The sequence below is a fragment of the Pristiophorus japonicus genome, unplaced genomic scaffold (assembly GCF_044704955.1).
Source record: "Pristiophorus japonicus isolate sPriJap1 unplaced genomic scaffold, sPriJap1.hap1 HAP1_SCAFFOLD_1006, whole genome shotgun sequence".
NCBI classification, from domain to species: Eukaryota; Metazoa; Chordata; class Chondrichthyes; family Pristiophoridae; genus Pristiophorus; species Pristiophorus japonicus.
Genome location: NW_027250657.1, coordinates 109,475 through 133,624, shown reverse-complemented (window position 1 = coordinate 133,624; position 24,150 = coordinate 109,475). Strand labels below are relative to the sequence as shown.

Below are 24,150 nucleotides of genomic sequence, written 5' to 3'. Positions count from 1 at the left end.
CTCCACTCCCCTCCCCCTCTCCACTCCCCTCCCCTCCCCCCTCCACTCCCCTCCCCTCCCCCTCTCCACTCCCCCTCACCACTCCCCTCCCCTCCCCCTCTCCACTCCCCTCCCCTCCCCCTCTCCACTCCCCTCCCTCCCCCTCTCCACTCCCCTCCCCTCCCCCTCTCCACTCCCCTCTCCTCCCCCTCTCCACTCCCCTCCCCTCCCCCTCTCCACTCCCCTCCCCTCGCCCACTCCACTCCCCTCCCCCTCTCCACTCCCCTCCCCTCCCCCTCTCCACTCCCCTCCCCTCCCCCTCTCCACTCCCCCTCCCCTCCCCCTCTCCACTCCCCTCCCCTCGCCCACTCCACTCCCCTCCCCTCCCCCTCTCCACTCCCCTCCCCTCGCCCACTCCACTCCCCCCTCCCCCTCTCCACTCCCCTCCCCCTCTCCACTTCCCTACCTTCCCCCTCTCCACCCCCCTCCCCTCCCCCTCTCCACTCCCCTCCCCTCGCCCACTCCACTCCCCTCCCCTCCCCCTCTCCACTCCCCTCCCCTCGCCCACTCCCCTCCCCCCTCCCCCTCTCCACTCCCCTCCCCCTCTCTACTCCCCTACCCTCCCCCTCGCTCACTCCCCTCCCCTCCCCCTCGCCCCCTCCCCTCCCCCTCCCCCTCCCCCTCGCTCACTCCCCTCCCCTTCCCCTCGCCCCCTCCCCTCCCCCTCCACCTCGCCCACTCCCCTCCCCTCCCCCTCGCCGACTCCCCTCTCCATCTCTCTCCCTGCACCCCCTCCTCTACCCTCCTCACCCCCCTACCTCAACCACCCCATATCCTCCCCTTCCACTGCCACCTCCTCTCCCCCTCACTCTCCTCCCCCTCTTCTCCCCCTCTCCCCTTCCCCTCCTCTTCACCCTTCCCCTCCCCTCCCCCCTCCTCTCTCCTCCTATTCTCCGCTCTCCTCCCCCTCCCCTCCACTCCCCTCTCCTCTGTCCCACCTCCTCTCCCTCTCCCCTCCCCTCTCCTCCCCCTTCTCTCCCCCTCTCCCCTTCCCCTCCTCTTCCCCCTTCCCCTCCTCTCCCCTCCTACTCTCCCCTCTCCTCCCCCTCCCCTCCTCTCCCCTCTCCTCTGTCCCACCTCCTCTCCCTATCCTCCCCCCTCCCCTCCCCTCCCCTCCCCTCGGTCCATGGTCTGGTTCTCAGTGAGTTTCTATCCCCTGTAGATGGAGTGCCTGAAGCTGATCGCCTCGCCCAAGTTCACGGACAAGCGAGTCGGGTACCTGGGCGCCATGTTCTTGCTGGACGAGCGACAGGACGCGCATCTCCTCATCACCAACTCCATCAAAAAGTGAGTCTGTGGCCTCCCCAGTCTTTCCATCGTGTGACGTTCGATCGTGTGACGTCCCATCGCGTGACGTTCGATCGTGTGACGTCCCATCGTGTGACGTTCCATCGTGTGACGTCCCATCGTGTGACGTTCGATCGTGTGACGTTCCATCGCGTCCATCGTGTGATGTTCGATCGTGTGACGTTCGATCGTGTGACGTTCCATCGTGTGACGTTCGATCGTGTGACGTTCGATCGTGTGACGTTCCATCGTGTGACGTTCGATCGTGTGACGTTCCATCGTGTGACGTTCCATCGTGTGACGTTCGATCGTGTGACGTTCGATCGTGTGACGTTCCATCGTGTGACGTTCGATCGTGTGACGTTCCATCGTGTGACGTTCCATCGTGTGACGTTCGATCGTGTGACGTTCGATCGTGTGACGTTCGATCGTGTGACGTTCCATCGTATGACGTTCGATCGTGTGACGTTCCATCGTATGACGTTCGATCGTGTGACGTTCCATCGTGTGACGTTCCATCATGTGACGTTCCATCGTATGACGTTCGATCGTGTGACGTTCCATCGTATGACGTTCGATCGTGTGACGTTCCATCGTGTGATGTTCGATCGTGTGATGTTTGATCGTGTGATGTTCGATCGTGTGACGTTCCATCGTGTGACGTTTGATCGTGTGATGTTTGATCGTGTGATGTTCGATCGTGTGACATTCCATCGTGTGATGTTCGATCGTGTGATGTTTGATCGTGTGATGTTCGATCGTGTGACGTTCCATCGTGTGACGTTCGATCGTGTGATGTTTGATCGTGTGATGTTCGATCGTGTGACGTTCCATCGTGTGATGTTTGATCGTGTGATGTTCGATCGTGTGACATTCCATCGTGTGATGTTCGATCGTGTGATGTTTGATCGTGTGATGTTCGATCGTGTGACGTTCCATCGTGTGACGTTCCATCGTGTGATGTTTGATCGTGTGATGTTCGATCGTGTGACATTCCATCGTGTGACGTTCGATCGTGTGATGTTTGATCGTGTGATGTTCGATCGTGTGACGTTCCATCGTGTGACGTTTGATCGTGTGATGTTTGATCGTGTGATGTTCGATCGTGTGACATTCCATCGTGTGATGTTCGATCGTGTGATGTTTGATCGTGTGATGTTCGATCGTGTGACGTTCCATCGTGTGACGTTCGATCGTGTGATGTTCGATCGTGTGATGTTCGATCGTGTGACGTTTCATCGTGTGACGTTCCATCGTGTGACGTTCGATCGTGTGATGTTCGATCGTGTGACGTTCCATCGTGTGACGTTCCATCGTGTGACGTTTGATCGTGTGATGTTCCATCGTGTGACGTTTGATCGTGTGATGTTCGATCGTGTGACGTTCCATCGTGTGACGTTTGATCGTGTGACGTTCCATCGTGTGACGTTCCATCGTGTGATGTTCGATCGTGTGATGTTCGATCGTGTGACGTTCGATCGTGTGATGTTCGATCGTGTGACGTTCCATCGTGTGACGTTTGATCGTGTGACGTTCCATCGTGTGACGTTCCATCGTGTGACGTTCGATCGTGTGATGTTCGATCGTGTGACGTTCCATCGTGTGACGTTTGATCGTGTGACGTTCCATCGTGTGACGTTCCATCGTGTGATGTTCGATCGTGTGATGTTCGATCGTGTGACGTTCGATCGTGTGATGTTCGATCGTGTGACGTTCCATCGTGTGACGTTTGATCGTGTGACGTTCCATCGTGTGACGTTCCATCGTGTGATGTTCGATCGTGTGATGTTTGATCGTGTGACGTTCGATCGTGTCATGTTCGATCGTGTGATGTTTGATCGTGTGACGTTCGATCGTGTGACGTTCCATCGTGTGACGTTCGATCGTGTGATGTTCGATCGTGTGACGTTCCATCGTGTGACGTTCCATCGTGTGATGTTCGATCGTGTGATGTTTGATCGTGTGATGTTCGATCGTGTGACGTTCCATCGTGTGATGTTCGATCGTGTGATGTTTGATCGTGTGATGTTCGATCGTGTGATGTTTGATCGTGTGACGTTCGATCGTGTGATGTTCGATCGTGTGATGTTTGATCGTGTGACGTTCGATCGTGTGACGTTCCATCGTGTGACGTTCGATCGTGTGATGTTCGATCGTGTGACGTTCCATCGTGTGACGTTCCATCGTGTGATGTTCGATCGTGTGATGTTTGATCGTGTGATGTTCGATCGTGTGACGTTCCATCGTGTGATGTTCGATCGTGTGATGTTCGATCGTGTGACGTTCCATAGTGTGACGTTCCATCGTGTGACGTTCGATCGTGTGACGTTCCATAGTGTGACGTTCGATCGTGTGACGTTCCATCGTGTGACGTTCCATCGTGTGACGTTCGATCGTGTGATGTTTGATCGTGTGACGTTCCATAGTGTGACGTTCCATCGTGTGACGTTCCATCGTGTGACGTTCGATCGTGTGACGTTCGATCGTGTGATGTTCGATCGTGTGACGTTCCATAGTGTGACGTTCCATAGTGTGACGTTCCATCGTGTGACGTTCGATCGTGTGATGTTCGATCGTGTGATGTTCGATCGTGTGATGTTCGATCGTGTGATGTTCGATCGTGTGATGTTCGATCGTGTGATGTTCGATCGTGTGATGTTCGATCGTGTGATGTTCGATCGTGTGGCGTTCGATCGTGTGATGTTCGATCGTGTGACGTTCCATAGTGTGATGTTCCATAGTGTGACGTTCCATCGTGTGACGTTCCATCGTGTGACGTTCGATCGTGTGACGTTCCATCGTGTGATGTTCGATCGTGTGACGTTCGATCGTGTGATGTTCCATCGTGTGATGTTTGATCGTGTGATGTTCCATCGTGTGATGTTCGATCGTGTGACGTTCCATCGTGTGACGTTCCATCGTGTGATGTTCGATCGTGTGACGTTCCATCGTGTGATGTTCGATCGTGTGACGTTCGATCGTGTGATGTTCCATCGTGTGATGTTTGATCGTGTGATGTTCCATCGTGTGATGTTCGATCGTGTGACGTTCCATCGTGTGACGTTCCATCGTGTGATGTTCGATCGTGTGACGTTCCATCGTGTGATGTTTGATCGTGTGATGTTCCATCGTGTGATGTTTGATCGTGTGATGTTCCATCGTGTGATGTTCGATCGTGTGACGTTTGATCGTGTGATGTTCCATCGTGTGACGTTTGATCGTGTGACGTTTGATCGTGTGATGTTCGATCGTGTGACGTTCCATCGTGTGATGTTTGATCGTGTGATGTTCCATCGTGTGATGTTTGATCGTGTGATGTTCCATCGTGTGGCGTTCGATCGTGTGATGTTCGATCGTGTGACGTTCCATCGTGTGATGTTTGATCGTGTGATGTTCCATCGTGTGATGTTTGATCGTGTGATGTTCCATCGTGTGATGTTCGATCGTGTGACGTTTGATCGTGTGATGTTCCATCGTGTGACGTTTGATCGTGTGACGTTTGATCGTGTGATGTTCCATCGTGTGATGTTCCATCGTGTGACGTTCCATCGTGTGATGTTCGATCGTGTGACGTTCCATCGTGTGATGTTCGATCGTGTGATGTTCGATCGTGTGACGTTCCATCGTGTGACGTTCCATCGTGTGATGTTCGATCGTGTGACGTTCCATCGTGTGATGTTCGATCGTGTGATGTTCGATCGTGTGACGTTCCATCGTGTGACGTTCGATCGTGTGATGTTCGATCGTGTGATGTTTGATCGTGTGACGTTCCATCGTGTGATGTTCGATCGTGTGACGTTCCATCGTGTGACGTTCGATCGTGTGACGTTCCATCGTGTGACGTTCCATCGTGTGATGTTTGATCGTGTGACGTTCCATCGTGTGACGTTCCATCGTGTGATGTTCGATCGTGTGACGTTCCATCGTGTGATGTTTGATCGTGTGATGTTCCATCGTGTGATGTTCGATCGTGTGACGTTCCATCGTGTGACGTTCCATCGTGTGATGTTCGATCGTGTGGCGTTCGATCGTGTGATGTTCGATCGTGTGACGTTCCATCGTGTGATGTTTGATCGTGTGATGTTCCATCGTGTGATGTTTGATCGTGTGATGTTCCATCGTGTGATGTTCGATCGTGTGACGTTTGATCGTGTGATGTTCCATCGTGTGACGTTTGATCGTGTGATGTTTGATCGTGTGATGTTCCATCGTGTGATGTTCGATCGTGTGACGTTTGATCGTGTGATGTTCGATCGTGTGATGTTCCATCGTGTGACGTTCCATCGTGTGATGTTCGATCGTGTGACGTTCCATCGTGTGATGTTCGATCGTGTGATGTTCGATCGTGTGACGTTCCATCGTGTGACGTTCGATCGTGTGATGTTCGATCGTGTGATGTTTGATCGTGTGACGTTCCATCGTGTGATGTTCGATCGTGTGACGTTCCATCGTGTGACGTTCGATCGTGTGACGTTCCATCGTGTGACGTTCCATCGTGTGATGTTTGATCGTGTGACGTTCCATCGTGTGACGTTCCATCGTGTGACGTTCCATAGTGTGACGTTCCATCGTGTGACGTTCGATCGTGTGACGTTCCATCGTGTGACGTTCGATCGTGTGATGTTCCATCGTGTGATGTTTGATCGTGTGATGTTCGATCGTGTGACGTTCCATCGTGTGATGTTCGATCGTGTGACGTTCCATCGTGTGATGTTCGATCGTGTGATGTTCCATCGTGTGATGTTTGATCGTGTGACGTTCCATCGTATGACGTTCGATCGTGTGATGTTCCATCGTGTGATGTTCGATCGTGTGATGTTTGATCGTGTGACGTTCCATCGTGTGGCGTTTGATCGTGTGGCGTTCGATCGTGTGACGTTCCATCGTGTGATGTTTGATCGTGTGATGTTCCATCGTGTGATGTTCGATCGTGTGATGTTTGATCGTGTGACGTTCCATCGTGTGGCGTTTGATCGTGTGGCGTTCGATCGTGTGACGTTCCATCGTGTGATGTTTGATCGTGTGATGTTCCATCGTGTGATGTTCGATCGTGTGATGTTTGATCGTGTGACGTTCCATCGTGTGGCGTTTGATCGTGTGGCGTTCGATCGTGTGACGTTCCATCGTGTGATGTTTGATCGTGTGATGTTCGATCGTGTGATGTTCCATCGTGTGATGTTCGATCGTGTGACGTTTGATCGTGTGATGTTCGATCGTGTGATGTTCCATCGTGTGATGTTCGATCGTGTGACGTTCGATCGTGTGACGTTCCATCGTGTGATGTTCCATCGTGTGACGTTTGATCGTGTGATGTTCGATCGTGTGATGTTCCATCGTGTGATGTTCGATCGTGTGACGTTCCATCGTGTGACGTTCCATCGTGTGATGTTCCATCGTGTGATGTTCCATCGTGTGATGTTCCATCGTGTGACGTTCCATCGTGTGACGTTCCATCGTGTGATGTTCCATCGTGTGATGTTCGATCGTGTGACGTTCCATCGTGTGATGTTCGATCGTGTGACGTTCCATCGTGTGACGTTCCATCGTGTGACGTTCCATCGTGTGATGTTCGATCGTGTGATGTTCGATCGTGTGACGTTCCATCGTGTGATGTTCGATCGTGTGACGTTCCATCGTGTGACGTTCCATCGTGTGATGTTCGATCGTGTGATGTTCGATCGTGTGACGTTCCATCGTGTGACGTTCCATCGTGTGATGTTCGATCGTGTGGCGTTCCATCGTGTGATGTTCGATCGTGTGATGTTCGATCGTGTGGCGTTCCATCGTGTGACGTTCCATCGTGTGACGTTCCATCGTGTGATGTTCGATCGTGTGATGTTCGATCGTGTGACGTTCCATCGTGTGATGTTCGATCGTGTGATGTTCGATCGTGTGACGTTCCATCGTGTGATGTTCGATCGTGTGATGTTCGATCGTGTGACGTTCCATCGTGTGATGTTCGATCGTGTGATGTTCCATCGTGTGACGTTCCATCGTGTGACGTTCCATCGTGTGACGTTCCATCGTGTGACGTTCCATCGTGTGACGTTCCATCGTGTGATGTTCGATCGTGTGACGTTCCATCGTGTGATGTTCGATCGTGTGATGTTCCATCGTGTGACGTTCCATCGTGTGACGTTCCATCGTGTGACGTTCCATCGTGTGATGTTCGATCGTGTGATGTTCGATCGTGTGACGTTCGATCGTGTGATGTTCGATCGTGTGATGTTCGATCGTGTGATGTTCGATCGTGTGACGTTCCATCGTGTGATGTTCGATCGTGTGATGTTCGATCGTGTGACGTTCCATCGTGTGATGTTCCATCGTGTGATGTTCGATCGTGTGACGTTCCATCGTGTGATGTTCGATCGTGTGATGTTCGATCGTGTGACGTTCGATCGTGTGATGTTCCATCGTGTGATGTTTGATCGTGTGATGTTCGATCGTGTGATGTTCGATCGTGTGATGTTCCATCGTGTGACGTTCGATCGTGTGATGTTCGATCGTGTGATGTTCGATCGTGTGATGTTCGATCGTGTGACGTTCGATCGTGTGATGTTCGATCGTGTGATGTTCGATCGTGTGACGTTCCATAGTGTGACGTTTGATCGTGTGATGTTTGATCGTGTGATGTTCCATCGTGTGATGTTCGATCGTGTGACGTTCCATCGTGTGATGTTCCATCGTGTGACGTTCCATCGTGTGACGTTCGATCGTGTGACGTTTGATCGTGTGACGTTCGATCGTGTGACGTTCCATCGTGTGACGTTCGATCGTGTGACGTTCGATCGTGTGACGTTCCATCGTGTGACGTTCCATCGTGTGATGTTCGATCGTGTGATGTTCGATCGTGTGACGTTCGATCGTGTGATGTTCGATCGTGTGACGTTCCATAGTGTGACGTCCCATCGTGTGACGTTCGATCGTGTGACGTTCGATCGTGTGATGTTCGATCGTGTGATGTTCGATCGTGTGATGTTCGATCGTGTGATGTTCGATCGTGTGACGTCCCATCGTGTGACGTTCGATCGTGTGACGTTCGATCGTGTGATGTTCGATCGTGTGATGTTCGATCGTGTGACGTTCCATCGTGTGATGTTCGATCGTGTGATGTTCGATCGTGTGACGTTCCATCGTGTGATGTTCGATCGTGTGACGTTCCATCGTGTGACGTTTGATCGTGTGATGTTTGATCGTGTGATGTTTGATCGTGTGATGTTCGATCGTGTGATGTTCCATAGTGTGACGTTCGATCGTGTGACATTCCATCGTGTGATGTTTGATCGTGTGGCGTTCGATCGTGTGATGTTCGATCGTGTGACGTTCGCTCGTGTGACGTTTTACCGTGTGACGTTCCATAGTGTGACGTTCGATCGTGTGACGTTCGATCGTGTGACGTTCGATCGTGTGACGTTCCATAGTGTGACGTTTTACCGTGTGACGTTCCATAGTGTGACGTTCGATCGTGTGATGTTCGATCGTGTGACGTTCGCTCGTGTGACGTTTTACCGTGTGACGTTCCATAGTGTGACGTTCGATCGTGTGACGTTCCATAGTGTGACGTTCGATCGTGTGACGTTCGATCGTGTGACGTTCGATCGTGTGACGTTCCATAGTGTGACGTTCGATCGTGTGACGTTCGATCGTGTGACGTTCGATCGTGTGACGTTCCATCGTGTGACGTTCGATCGTGTGACGTTCGATCGTGTGACGTTCGATCGTGTGACGTTCGATCGTGTGACGTTCCATAGTGTGACGTTCGATCGTGTGACGTTCGATCGTGTGGCGTTCGATCGTGTGACGTTCCATAGTGTGACGTTCGATCGTGTGACGTTCCATCGTGTGACGTTCGATCGTGTGACGTTCGATCGTGTGACGTCCCATCGTGTGACGTTCCATAGTGTGACGTTCGATCGTGTGATGTTCGATCGTGTGACGTTCGATCGTGTGACGTTCCATCGTGTGATGTTCCATCGTGTGATGTTTGATCGTGTGGCGTTCGATCGTGTGACGTTCCATCGTGTGACGTTCCATCGTGTGATGTTTGATCGTGTGATGTTCGATCGTGTGGCGTTCGATCGTGTGACGTTCCATCGTGTGATGTTTGATCGTGTGATGTTCGATCGTGTGGCGTTCGATCGTGTGACGTCCCATCGTGTGACGTTCCATCGTGTGATGTTCGATCGTGTGACGTTCCATCGTGTGATGTTTGATCGTGTGATGTTCGATCGTGTGACGTTCGATCGTGTGACGTTCCATCGTGTGATGTTCGATCGTGTGATGTTCGATCGTGTGACGTTCCATCGTGTGATGTTTGATCGTGTGATGTTCGATCGTGTGACGTTCCATCGTGTGATGTTCGATCGTGTGATGTTCGATCGTGTGACGTTCCATCGTGTGATGTTCGATCGTGTGACGTTCCATAGTGTGACGTTCCATCGTGTGACGTTCGATCGTGTGATGTTCCATCGTGTGACGTTTGATCGTGTGGCGTTCGATCGTGTGACGTCCCATCGTGTGACGTTCCATCGTGTGATGTTTGATCGTGTGATGTTCGATCGTGTGACGTTCGATCGTGTGACGTTCCATCGTGTGATGTTTGATCGTGTGACGTTCCATCGTGTGATGTTTGATCGTGTGATGTTCGATCGTGTGATGTTCCATCGTGTGACGTTCCATCGTGTGATGTTCGATCGTGTGACGTTCCATCGTGTGACGTTCCATCGTGTGATGTTCGATCGTGTGACGTTCCATCGTGTGACGTTCCATCGTGTGATGTTTGATCGTGTGATGTTCGATCGTGTGACGTTCCATCGTGTGACGTTCCATCGTGTGATGTTCGATCGTGTGACGTTCCATCGTGTGACGTTCCATCGTGTGATGTTCGATCGTGTGACGTTCCATCGTGTGATGTTCGATCGTGTGATGTTCGATCGTGTGACGTTCCATCGTGTGACGTTCCATCGTGTGATGTTCGATCGTGTGACGTTCGATCGTGTGACGTTCCATCGTGTGATGTTCGATCGTGTGACGTTCCATCGTGTGACGTTCCATCGTGTGATGTTCGATCGTGTGACGTTCCATCGTGTGACGTTCCATCGTGTGATGTTCGATCGTGTGACGTTCCATCGTGTGACGTTCCATCGTGTGATGTTCGATCGTGTGACGTTCCATCGTGTGACGTTCCATCGTGTGATGTTTGATCGTGTGACGTTCCATCGTGTGATGTTTGATCGTGTGATGTTCGATCGTGTGACGTTCCATCGTGTGACGTTCCATCGTGTGATGTTCGATCGTGTGACGTTCCATCGTGTGACGTTCCATCGTGTGATGTTCGATCGTGTGACGTTCCATCGTGTGACGTTCGATCGTGTGACGTTCCATCGTGTGACGTTCCATCGTGTGATGTTTGATCGTGTGACGTTCCATCGTGTGACGTTCCATCGTGTGACGTTCCATAGTGTGACGTTCCATAGTGTGACGTTCCATCGTGTGACGTTCGATCGTGTGACGTTCCATCGTGTGATGTTTGATCGTGTGACGTTCCATCGTGTGACGTTCCATCGTGTGACGTTCCATAGTGTGACGTTCCATCGTGTGACGTTCGATCGTGTGACGTTCCATCGTGTGATGTTCGATCGTGTGACGTTCCATCGTGTGATGTTCGATCGTGTGACGTTCCATCGTGTGATGTTCGATCGTGTGATGTTCCATCGTGTGATGTTTGATCGTGTGACGTTCCATCGTATGACGTTCGATCGTGTGACGTTCCATCGTGTGATGTTCGATCGTGTGATGTTTGATCGTGTGACGTTCCATCGTGTGGCGTTTGATCGTGTGGCGTTCGATCGTGTGACGTTCCATCGTGTGATGTTTGATCGTGTGATGTTTGATCGTGTGACGTTCCATCGTGTGGCGTTTGATCGTGTGGCGTTCGATCGTGTGACGTTCCATCGTGTGATGTTTGATCGTGTGATGTTTGATCGTGTGATGTTCCATCGTGTGATGTTTGATCGTGTGACGTTCCATCGTATGACGTTCGATCGTGTGACGTTCCATCGTGTGATGTTTGATCGTGTGATGTTCCATCGTGTGATGTTCGATCGTGTGATGTTTGATCGTGTGACGTTCCATCGTGTGGCGTTTGATCGTGTGGCGTTCGATCGTGTGACGTTCCATCGTGTGATGTTTGATCGTGTGATGTTCCATCGTGTGATGTTCGATCGTGTGATGTTTGATCGTGTGACGTTCCATCGTGTGGCGTTTGATCGTGTGGCGTTCGATCGTGTGACGTTCCATCGTGTGATGTTTGATCGTGTGATGTTCGATCGTGTGACGTTTGATCGTGTGATGTTCGATCGTGTGATGTTCCATCGTGTGATGTTCGATCGTGTGACGTTCGATCGTGTGATGTTCCATCGTGTGGCGTTCGATCGTGTGACGTTCCATCGTGTGATGTTTGATCGTGTGATGTTCCATCGTGTGACGTTCCATCGTGTGATGTTCGATCGTGTGATGTTCGATCGTGTGACGTTCCATCGTGTGACGTTCGATCGTGTGACGTTCGATCGTGTGATGTTCCATCGTGTGATGTTCGATCGTGTGACGTTCCATCGTGTGATGTTCGATCGTGTGACGTTCCATCGTGTGACGTTCCATCGTGTGACGTTCCATCGTGTGATGTTCGATCGTGTGATGTTCGATCGTGTGACGTTCCATCGTGTGATGTTCGATCGTGTGACGTTCCATCGTGTGACGTTCCATCGTGTGATGTTCGATCGTGTGATGTTCGATCGTGTGACGTTCCATCGTGTGACGTTCCATCGTGTGATGTTCGATCGTGTGGCGTTCCATCGTGTGATGTTCGATCGTGTGACGTTCCATCGTGTGATGTTCGATCGTGTGATGTTCGATCGTGTGACGTTCCATCGTGTGATGTTCGATCGTGTGATGTTCGATCGTGTGACGTTCCATCGTGTGATGTTCGATCGTGTGATGTTCCATCGTGTGACGTTCCATCGTGTGACGTTCCATCGTGTGACGTTCCATCGTGTGATGTTCGATCGTGTGACGTTCCATCGTGTGATGTTCGATCGTGTGATGTTCCATCGTGTGACGTTCCATCGTGTGACGTTCCATCGTGTGACGTTCCATCGTGTGATGTTCGATCGTGTGATGTTCGATCGTGTGACGTTCGATCGTGTGATGTTCGATCGTGTGATGTTCGATCGTGTGACGTTCCATCGTGTGATGTTCGATCGTGTGATGTTCGATCGTGTGACGTTCCATCGTGTGATGTTCGATCGTGTGATGTTCGATCGTGTGACGTTCCATCGTGTGATGTTCGATCGTGTGATGTTCGATCGTGTGACGTTCCATCGTGTGATGTTCCATCGTGTGACGTTCCATCGTGTGACGTTCGATCGTGTGACGTTTGATCGTGTGACGTTCGATCGTGTGATGTTCGATCGTGTGACGTTCGATCGTGTGATGTTCCATCGTGTGATGTTTGATCGTGTGATGTTCGATCGTGTGATGTTCGATCGTGTGATGTTCCATCGTGTGACGTTCGATCGTGTGATGTTCGATCGTGTGATGTTCGATCGTGTGATGTTCGATCGTGTGACGTTCGATCGTGTGATGTTCGATCGTGTGATGTTCGATCGTGTGACGTTCCATAGTGTGACGTTTGATCGTGTGATGTTTGATCGTGTGATGTTCCATCGTGTGATGTTCGATCGTGTGACGTTCCATCGTGTGATGTTCCATCGTGTGACGTTCCATCGTGTGACGTTCGATCGTGTGACGTTTGATCGTGTGACGTTCGATCGTGTGACGTTCCATCGTGTGACGTTCGATCGTGTGACGTTCGATCGTGTGACGTTCCATCGTGTGACGTTCCATCGTGTGATGTTCGATCGTGTGATGTTCGATCGTGTGACGTTCGATCGTGTGATGTTCGATCGTGTGACGTTCCATAGTGTGACGTCCCATCGTGTGACGTTCGATCGTGTGACGTTCGATCGTGTGATGTTCGATCGTGTGATGTTCGATCGTGTGATGTTCGATCGTGTGATGTTCGATCGTGTGACGTCCCATCGTGTGACGTTCGATCGTGTGACGTTCGATCGTGTGATGTTCGATCGTGTGATGTTCGATCGTGTGACGTTCCATCGTGTGATGTTCGATCGTGTGATGTTCGATCGTGTGACGTTCCATCGTGTGATGTTCGATCGTGTGACGTTCCATCGTGTGACGTTTGATCGTGTGATGTTTGATCGTGTGATGTTTGATCGTGTGATGTTCGATCGTGTGATGTTCCATAGTGTGACGTTCGATCGTGTGACATTCCATCGTGTGATGTTTGATCGTGTGGCGTTCGATCGTGTGATGTTCGATCGTGTGACGTTCGCTCGTGTGACGTTTTACCGTGTGACGTTCCATAGTGTGACGTTCGATCGTGTGACGTTCGATCGTGTGACGTTCGATCGTGTGACGTTCCATAGTGTGACGTTTTACCGTGTGACGTTCCATAGTGTGACGTTCGATCGTGTGATGTTCGATCGTGTGACGTTCGCTCGTGTGACGTTTTACCGTGTGACGTTCCATAGTGTGACGTTCGATCGTGTGACGTTCCATAGTGTGACGTTCGATCGTGTGACGTTCGATCGTGTGACGTTCGATCGTGTGACGTTCCATAGTGTGACGTTCGATCGTGTGACGTTCGATCGTGTGACGTTCGATCGTGTGACGTTCCATCGTGTGACGTTCGATCGTGTGACGTTCGATCGTGTGACGTTCGATCGTGTGACGTTCGATCGTGTGACGTTCCATAGTGTGACGTTCGATCGTGTGACGTTCGATCGTGTGGCGTTCGATCGTGTGACGTTCCATAGTGTGACGTTCGATCGTGTGACGTTCCATCGTGTGACGTTCGATCGTGTGACGTTCGATCGTGTGACGTCCCATCGTGTGACGTTCCATAGTGTGACGTTCGATCGTGTGATGTTCGATCGTGTGACGTTCGATCGTGTGATGTTCCATCGTGTGATGTTTGATCGTGTGGCGTTCGATCGTGTGACGTTCCATCGTGTGACGTTCCATCGTGTGATGTTTGATCGTGTGATGTTCGATCGTGTGGCGTTCGATCGTGTGACGTTCCATCGTGTGATGTTTGATCGTGTGATGTTCGATCGTGTGGCGTTCGATCGTGTGACGTTCGATCGTGTGATGTTTGATCGTGTGATGTTCGATCGTGTGGCGTTCGATCGTGTGACGTTCCATCGTGTGATGTTTGATCGTGTGATGTTCGATCGTGTGATGTTCCATCGTGTGATGTTTGATCGTGTGGCGTTCGATCGTGTGACGTCCCATCGTGTGACGTTCCATCGTGTGATGTTCGATCGTGTGACGTTCCATCGTGTGATGTTTGATCGTGTGATGTTCGATCGTGTGACGTTCGATCGTGTGACGTTCCATCGTGTGATGTTTGATCGTGTGATGTTCGATCGTGTGACGTTCCATCGTGTGATGTTCGATCGTGTGATGTTCGATCGTGTGACGTTCCATCGTGTGATGTTCGATCGTGTGACGTTCCATAGTGTGACGTTCCATCGTGTGACGTTCGATCGTGTGATGTTCCATCGTGTGACGTTTGATCGTGTGGCGTTCGATCGTGTGACGTCCCATCGTGTGACGTTCCATCGTGTGATGTTTGATCGTGTGATGTTCGATCGTGTGACGTTCGATCGTGTGACGTTCCATCGTGTGATGTTTGATCGTGTGACGTTCCATCGTGTGATGTTTGATCGTGTGATGTTCGATCGTGTGATGTTCCATCGTGTGACGTTCCATCGTGTGATGTTCGATTGTGTGACGTTCCATCGTGTGACGTTCCATCGTGTGATGTTCGATCGTGTGACGTTCCATCGTGTGACGTTCCATCGTGTGATGTTTGATCGTGTGATGTTCGATCGTGTGACGTTCCATCGTGTGACGTTCCATCGTGTGATGTTCGATCGTGTGACGTTCCATCGTGTGACGTTCCATCGTGTGATGTTCGATCGTGTGACGTTCCATCGTGTGATGTTCGATCGTGTGATGTTCGATCGTGTGACGTTCCATCGTGTGACGTTCCATCGTGTGATGTTCGATCGTGTGACGTTCCATCGTGTGACGTTCCATCGTGTGATGTTCGATCGTGTGACGTTCCATCGTGTGACGTTCCATCGTGTGATGTTCGATCGTGTGACGTTCCATCGTGTGACGTTCCATCGTGTGATGTTCGATCGTGTGACGTTCCATCGTGTGACGTTCCATCGTGTGATGTTTGATCGTGTGATGTTCGATCGTGTGACGTTCCATCGTGTGACGTTCCATCGTGTGATGTTCGATCGTGTGACGTTCCATCGTGTGACGTTCCATCGTGTGATGTTCGATCGTGTGACGTTCCATCGTGTGATGTTCGATCGTGTGATGTTCGATCGTGTGACGTTCCATCGTGTGACGTTCGATCGTGTGATGTTCGATCGTGTGATGTTTGATCGTGTGACGTTCCATCGTGTGATGTTCGATCGTGTGACGTTCCATCGTGTGACGTTCGATCGTGTGACGTTCCATCGTGTGACGTTCCATCGTGTGATGTTTGATCGTGTGACGTTCCATCGTGTGACGTTCCATCGTGTGACGTTCCATAGTGTGACGTTCCATCGTGTGACGTTCGATCGTGTGACGTTCCATCGTGTGACGTTCGATCGTGTGATGTTCCATCGTGTGATGTTCGATCGTGTGACGTTCCATCGTGTGATGTTCGATCGTGTGACGTTCCATCGTGTGATGTTCGATCGTGTGATGTTCCATCGTGTGATGTTTGATCGTGTGACGTTCCATCGTATGACGTTCGATCGTGTGACGTTCCATCGTGTGATGTTCGATCGTGTGATGTTTGATCGTGTGACGTTCCATCGTGTGGCGTTTGATCGTGTGGCGTTCGATCGTGTGACGTTCCATCGTGTGATGTTTGATCGTGTGATGTTCCATCGTGTGATGTTCGATCGTGTGATGTTTGATCGTGTGACGTTCCATCGTGTGGCGTTTGATCGTGTGGCGTTCGATCGTGTGACGTTCCATCGTGTGATGTTTGATCGTGTGATGTTCCATCGTGTGATGTTCGATCGTGTGATGTTTGATCGTGTGACGTTCCATCGTGTGGCGTTTGATCGTGTGGCGTTCGATCGTGTGACGTTCCATCGTGTGATGTTTGATCGTGTGATGTTCGATCGTGTGATGTTCCATCGTGTGATGTTCGATCGTGTGATGTTCGATCGTGTGATGTTTGATCGTGTGGCGTTCGATCGTGTGATGTTCGATCGTGTGACGTTCGATCGTGTGACGTTCCATCGTGTGATGTTCGATCGTGTGATGTTTGATCGTGTGGCGTTCGATCGTGTGATGTTCGATCGTGTGACGTTTGATCGTGTGATGTTCGATCGTGTGATGTTCGATCGTGTGACGTTCCATCGTGTGATGTTCGATCGTGTGACGTTTGATCGTGTGATGTTCGATCGTGTGATGTTCCATCGTGTGATGTTCGATCGTGTGACGTTCGATCGTGTGATGTTCCATCGTGTGACGTTCCATCGTGTGACGTTCCATCGTGTGACGTTCCATCGTGTGATGTTCGATCGTGTGATGTTCCATCGTGTGATGTTCGATCGTGTGACGTTCCATCGTGTGACGTTCCATCGTGTGACGTTCCATCGTGTGATGTTCGATCGTGTGACGTTCGATCGTGTGACGTTCCATCGTGTGATGTTCGATCGTGTGATGTTCCATCGTGTGACGTTCCATCGTGTGATGTTCGATCGTGTGATGTTCGATCGTGTGACGTTCCATCGTGTGATGTTCGATCGTGTGGCGTTCCATCGTGTGACGTTCCATCGTGTGATGTTCGATCGTGTGACGTTCCATCGTGTGACGTTCCATCGTGTGATGTTCGATCGTGTGGCGTTCCATCGTGTGATGTTCGATCGTGTGACGTTCCATCGTGTGATGTTCGATCGTGTGATGTTCGATCGTGTGACGTTCCATCGTGTGATGTTCGATCGTGTGATGTTCGATCGTGTGACGTTCCATCGTGTGATGTTCGATCGTGTGATGTTCGATCGTGTGACGTTCCATCGTGTGACGTTCGATCGTGTGACGTTCGATCGTATGACGTTCCATCGTGTGATGTTCGATCGTGTGATGTTCGATCGTGTGATGTTCCATCGTGTGACGTTCCATCGTGTGACGTTCCATCGTGTGACGTTCCATCGTGTGACGTTCCATCGTGTGACGTTCCATCGTGTGATGTTCGATCGTGTGACGTTCCATCGTGTGATGTTCGATCGTGTGATGTTCGATCGTGTGACGTTCGATCGTGTGATGTTCCATCGTGTGACGTTCCATCGTGTGACGTTCCATCGTGTGACGTTCCATCGTGTGACGTTCCATCGTGTGATGTTCGATCGTGTGATGTTCGATCGTGTGACGTTCGATCGTGTGATGTTCGATCGTGTGATGTTCGATCGTGTGATGTTCGATCGTGTGACGTTCCATCGTGTGATGTTCGATCGTGTGATGTTCGATCGTGTGACGTTCCATCGTGTGATGTTCGATCGTGTGATGTTCGATCGTGTGACGTTCCATCGTGTGATGTTCGATCGTGTGATGTTCGATCGTGTGACGTTCGATCGTGTGATGTTCCATCGTGTGATGTTTGATCGTGTGATGTTCGATCGTGTGATGTTCGATCGTGTGATGTTCCATCGTGTGACGTTCGATCGTGTGATGTTCGATCGTGTGATGTTCGATCGTGTGATGTTCGATCGTGTGACGTTCGATCGTGTGATGTTCGATCGTGTGATGTTCGATCGTGTGACGTTCCATAGTGTGACGTTTGATCGTGTGATGTTTGATCGTGTGATGTTCCATCGTGTGATGTTCGATCGTGTGACGTTCCATCGTGTGATGTTCCATCGTGTGACGTTCCATCGTGTGACGTTCGATCGTGTGACGTTTGATCGTGTGACGTTCGATCGTGTGACGTTCCATCGTGTGACGTTCGATCGTGTGACGTTCGATCGTGTGACGTTCCATCGTGTGACGTTCCATCGTGTGATGTTCGATCGTGTGATGTTCGATCGTGTGACGTTCGATCGTGTGATGTTCGATCGTGTGACGTTCCATAGTGTGACGTCCCATCGTGTGACGTTCGATCGTGTGACGTTCGATCGTGTGATGTTCGATCGTGTGATGTTCGATCGTGTGATGTTCGATCGTGTGATGTTCGATCGTGTGACGTCCCATCGTGTGACGTTCGATCGTGTGACGTTCGATCGTGTGATGTTCGATCGTGTGATGTTCGATCGTGTGACGTTCCATCGTGTGATGTTCGATCGTGTGATGTTCGATCGTGTGACGTTCCATCGTGTGATGTTCGATCGTGTGACGTTCCATCGTGTGACGTTTGATCGTGTGATGTTTGATCGTGTGATGTTTGATCGTGTGATGTTCGATCGTGTGATGTTCCATAGTGTGACGTTCGATCGTGTGACATTCCATCGTGTGATGTTTGATCGTGTGGCGTTCGATCGTGTGATGTTCGATCGTGTGACGTTCGCTCGTGTGACGTTTTACCGTGTGACGTTCCATAGTGTGACGTTCGATCGTGTGACGTTCGATCGTGTGACGTTCGATCGTGTGACGTTCCATAGTGTGACGTTTTACCGTGTGACGTTCCATAGTGTGACGTTCGATCGTGTGATGTTCGATCGTGTGACGTTCGCTCGTGTGACGTTTTACCGTGTGACGTTCCATAGTGTGACGTTCGATCGTGTGACGTTCCATAGTGTGACGTTCGATCGTGTGACGTTCGATCGTGTGACGTTCGATCGTGTGACGTTCCATAGTGTGACGTTCGATCGTGTGACGTTCGATCGTGTGACGTTCGATCGTGTGACGTTCCATCGTGTGACGTTCGATCGTGTGACGTTCGATCGTGTGACGTTCGATCGTGTGACGTTCGATCGTGTGACGTTCCATAGTGTGACGTTCGATCGTGTGACGTTCGATCGTGTGGCGTTCGATCGTGTGACGTTCCATAGTGTGACGTTCGATCGTGTGACGTTCCATCGTGTGACGTTCGATCGTGTGACGTTCGATCGTGTGACGTCCCATCGTGTGACGTTCCATAGTGTGACGTTCGATCGTGTGATGTTCGATCGTGTGACGTTCGATCGTGTGATGTTCCATCGTGTGATGTTTGATCGTGTGGCGTTCGATCGTGTGACGTTCCATCGTGTGACGTTCCATCGTGTGATGTTTGATCGTGTGATGTTCGATCGTGTGGCGTTCGATCGTGTGACGTTCCATCGTGTGATGTTTGATCGTGTGATGTTCGATCGTGTGGCGTTCGATCGTGTGACGTCCCATCGTGTGACGTTCCATCGTGTGATGTTCGATCGTGTGACGTTCCATCGTGTGATGTTTGATCGTGTGATGTTCGATCGTGTGACGTTCGATCGTGTGACGTTCCATCGTGTGATGTTTGATCGTGTGATGTTCGATCGTGTGACGTTCCATCGTGTGATGTTCGATCGTGTGATGTTCGATCGTGTGACGTTCCATCGTGTGATGTTCGATCGTGTGACGTTCCATAGTGTGACGTTCCATCGTGTGACGTTCGATCGTGTGATGTTCCATCGTGTGACGTTTGATCGTGTGGCGTTCGATCGTGTGACGTCCCATCGTGTGACGTTCCATCGTGTGATGTTTGATCGTGTGATGTTCGATCGTGTGACGTTCGATCGTGTGACGTTCCATCGTGTGATGTTTGATCGTGTGACGTTCCATCGTGTGATGTTTGATCGTGTGACGTTCCATCGTGTGATGTTCGATCGTGTGACGTTCCATCGTGTGACGTTCGATCGTGTGATGTTCGATCGTGTGACGTTCCATCGTGTGACGTTCCATCGTGTGATGTTTGATCGTGTGATGTTCGATCGTGTGACGTTCCATCGTGTGACGTTCCATCGTGTGATGTTCGATCGTGTGACGTTCCATCGTGTGACGTTCCATCGTGTGACGTTCGATCGTGTGGCGTTCCATCGTGTGACGTTCGATCGTGTGATGTTCGATCGTGTGACCTTCCATCGTGTGATGTTTGATCGTGTGATGTTCGATCGTGTGACGTTCCATCGTGTGACGTTCCATCGTGTGATGTTCGATCGTGTGACGTTCCATCGTGTGACGTTCCATCGTGTGATGTTCGATCGTGTGACGTTCGATCGTGTGACGTTCCATCGTGTGACGTTCCATCGTGTGATGTTCGATCGTGTGACGTTCCATCGTGTGACGTTCCATCGTGTGATGTTCGATCGTGTGACGTTCAATCGAGTGACGTTCGATCGTGTGACGTCCCATCGTGTGACGTTTGATCGTGTGACGTTCCATCGTGTGACGTTTGATCGTGTGACGTTCCATCGTGTGACGTTCCATCGTGTGACGTTCGATCGTGTGACGTTTGATCGTGTGACGTTCCATCGTGTGACTTTCGATCGTGTGACGTTCGATCGTATGACGTTCCATCGTGTGATGTTCGATCGTGTGATGTTCGATCGTGTGACGTTCCATAGTGTGACGTTCCATAGTGTGACGTTCCATAGTGTGACGTTTGATCGTGTGACGTTCCATCGTGTGACGTTCCATAGTGTGACGTTTGATCGTGTGACGTTCCATCGTGTGATGTTTGATCGTGTGATGTTTGATCGTGTGACGTTTGATCGTGTGATGTTTGATCGTGTGATGTTTGATCGTGTGACGTTCCATCGTGTGACATTCGATCGTGTGACATTCCATCGTGTGATGTTTGATCGTGTGGCGTTCGATCGTGTGATGTTCGATCGTGTGACGTTCGCTCGTGTGACGTTTTACCGTGTGACGTTCCATAGTGTGACGTTCGATCGTGTGACCTTCCACCGTGTGACATTCGATCGTGTGACCTTCCACCGTGTGACGTTTTACCGTGTGACGTTCGATCGTGTGACGTTCGATCGTGTGACGTTCCATAGTGTGACGTTCGATCGTGTGACGTTCCATAGTGTGACGTTCGATCGTGTGACGTTCCATCGTGTGACGTTCGATCGTGTGACGTTCCATCGTGTGACGTTCGCTCGTGTGACGTTTTACCGTGTGACGTTCCATCGTGTGACGTTCCATAGTGTGACGTTCGATCGTGTGACGTTCCATAGTGTGACGTTCGATCGTGTGACCTTCCATCGTGTGACGTTCCATCGTGTGACGTTCCATCGTGTGACGTTCCATCGTGTGATGTTTGATCGTGTGACGTTCCATCGTGTGATGTTCGCTCGTGTGACGTTTTACCGTGTGACCTTCCATCGTGTGATGTTCGATCGTGTGACGTTCCATAGTGTGACGTTCGCTCGTGTGACGTTTTACCGTGTGACGTTCCATCGTGTGACGTTCCATCGTGTGACGTTCGATCGTGTGACGTTCCATAGTGTGACGTTCGATCGTGTGACGTTCCATAGTGTGACGTTCGCTCGTGTGACGTTTTACCGTGTGACGTTCCATCGTGTGACGTTCGATCGTGTGACGTTCCATAGTGTGACGTTCCATCGTGTGACGTTCCATCGTGTGACGTTCGATCGTGTGACGTTCCATAGTGTGACGTTCCATCGTGTGACGTTCGATCGTGTGACGTTCGATCGTGTGACGTTCCATAGTGTGACGTTCCATCGTGTGACGTTCCATCGTGTGACGTTCGATCGTGTGACGTTCGATCGTGTGACGTTCCATAGTGTGACGTTCCATAGTGTGACGTTCCATCGTGTGACGTTCCATCGTGTGACGTTCGATCGTGTGATGTTCGATCGTGTGATGTTCGATCGTGTGATGTTCGATCGTGTGATGTTCGATCGTGTGACGTCCCATCGTGTGATGTTCGATCGTGTGACGTTCGATCGTGTGACGTTCCATAGTGTGACGTTCCATCGTGTGACGTTCCATCGTGTGATGTTTGATCGTGTGACGTCCCATAGTGTGACGTTCGATCGTGTGACGTTCCATAGTGTGACGTTCCATCGTGTGACGTTCCATAGTGTGACGTTCGATCGTGTGACGTTCGATCGTGTGACGTTCGATCGTGTGACGTCCCATCGTGTGACGTTCGATCGTGTGACGTTCGATCGTGTGATGTTCTGTTGGAGGTTTTGTTTCTCTGCCCCAATGCAGACGGAGATGAGCATGTATTGGTTTCCAGCGATCTTTATTCAAGCATGTGCAAGGATAGGCTCCTCTCAGCCGCAACTGAGACGAGAGTCTAACTTTTACATTCGAACAGTTGGTTTACGTACAATCTTCGGGATTGAGACAATTAATTGTCCGAGTCCACATCTCCACAAAAAACACGCCTGATTTGTTTTGTTCTCTGCACGCCCCTGGTTGGAGGCCCATTGCTCAATCCATGACCCCAATCATTGTAAAATTTCCTTTCCCGACTCTCAAGCAACTGCCTTCATTACATCAGCCAGCTTGTCGGTTAAGCCGCAGATCTAACCGTTAACCCCTTCCACCCCATCGCGTGACATTCCATCGCGTGACATTAGATGACGTGACATCTGATCACGTGACGTGACGTGACAATTAGTCCCACTTTCGCCCGCCCTTTTCCCGTAGCACTGCAATAAATATTTATCCAGTTCCTTTTTGAACTATTTAATCGTTTCCACCAGGCAGCACGTTCCAGATCACATCAACTCGCTGCGTAACAACAAATTCGCCTCTGCTCCCACAGGTCCTTTAACCAATGAGCTTAAATCTGAGTCCCTCTGTTTACCAACCCTCCTGCCCCGGAAACAGATTTTCCTCATTTACTCTCTCAAAACACGTTCAGCATTTTAACACCTCGATCAAATCTCCCCAGAACCTTCTTTGCTCGAAGGAGAACAGACCCAGCTTTTCCAGTCCCTCATCATTACGACTATTACAACTCTGGCATCAATTAAAGCAAGTAAATCTTGCATTTCTATAGCGACTATCACTCCCTCAGTACTGCCCCTCCGACAGTGCGGCACTCCCTCAGTACTGCCCCTCCGACAGTGCAGCGCTCCCTCAGTACTGCCCCTCCAACAGTGCGGCGCTCCCTCAGTACTGCCCCTCCGACAGTGCAGCGCTCCCTCAGTACTGCCCCTCCGACAGTGCGGCACTCCCTCAGTACTGCCCCTCTGACAGTGCAGCGCTCCCTCAGTACTGCCCCTCCGACAGTGCGGCGCTCCCTCAGTACTGCCCCTCCGACAGTGCGGCGCTCCCTCAGTACTGCCCCTCCGACAGTGCGGCGCTCCCTCAGTACTGCCCCTCCGACAGTGCGGCACTTCCTCAGTACTGCCCCTCCGACAGTGCGGCACTCCCTCAGTACTGCCCCTCCGACAGTGCGGCGCTCCCTCAGTACTGCCCCTCCGACAGTGCGGCTCTCCCTCAGTACTGCCCCTCCGACAGTGCGGCACTCCCTCAGTACTGCCCCTCCGACAGTGCGGCACTCCCTCAGTACTGCCCCTCCAACAGTGCGGGGCTCCCTCAGTACTGCCCCTCCGACAGTGCGGCACTCCCTCAGTACTGCCCCTCCGACAGTGCAGTGCTCCCTCAGTACTGCCCCTCCGACAGTGCGGCACTCCCTCAGTACTGCCCCTCCGACAGTGCGGCACTCCCTCAGTACTGCCCCTCCGACAGTGCGGCGCTCCCTCACTACTGCCCCTCCGACAGTGC

At 51.2% G+C, this 24,150-nt stretch overlaps 1 protein-coding gene across 1 annotated transcript in view; it reads left to right on the top strand.

The window, feature by feature from the left end:
- Positions 1–1,201: 1,201 nt before the first annotated feature.
- The window catches only part of LOC139241255 (AP-1 complex subunit gamma-1-like), an 88,085-nt gene continuing 65,136 nt past the window's right edge, over positions 1,202–24,150 (top strand). Inside the window, exon 1 of the mRNA XM_070869907.1 lies at positions 1,202–1,326. Coding sequence (XP_070726008.1) covers positions 1,202–1,326 — 125 coding nt within the window. The remainder of the gene's footprint in view (positions 1,327–24,150) is intronic.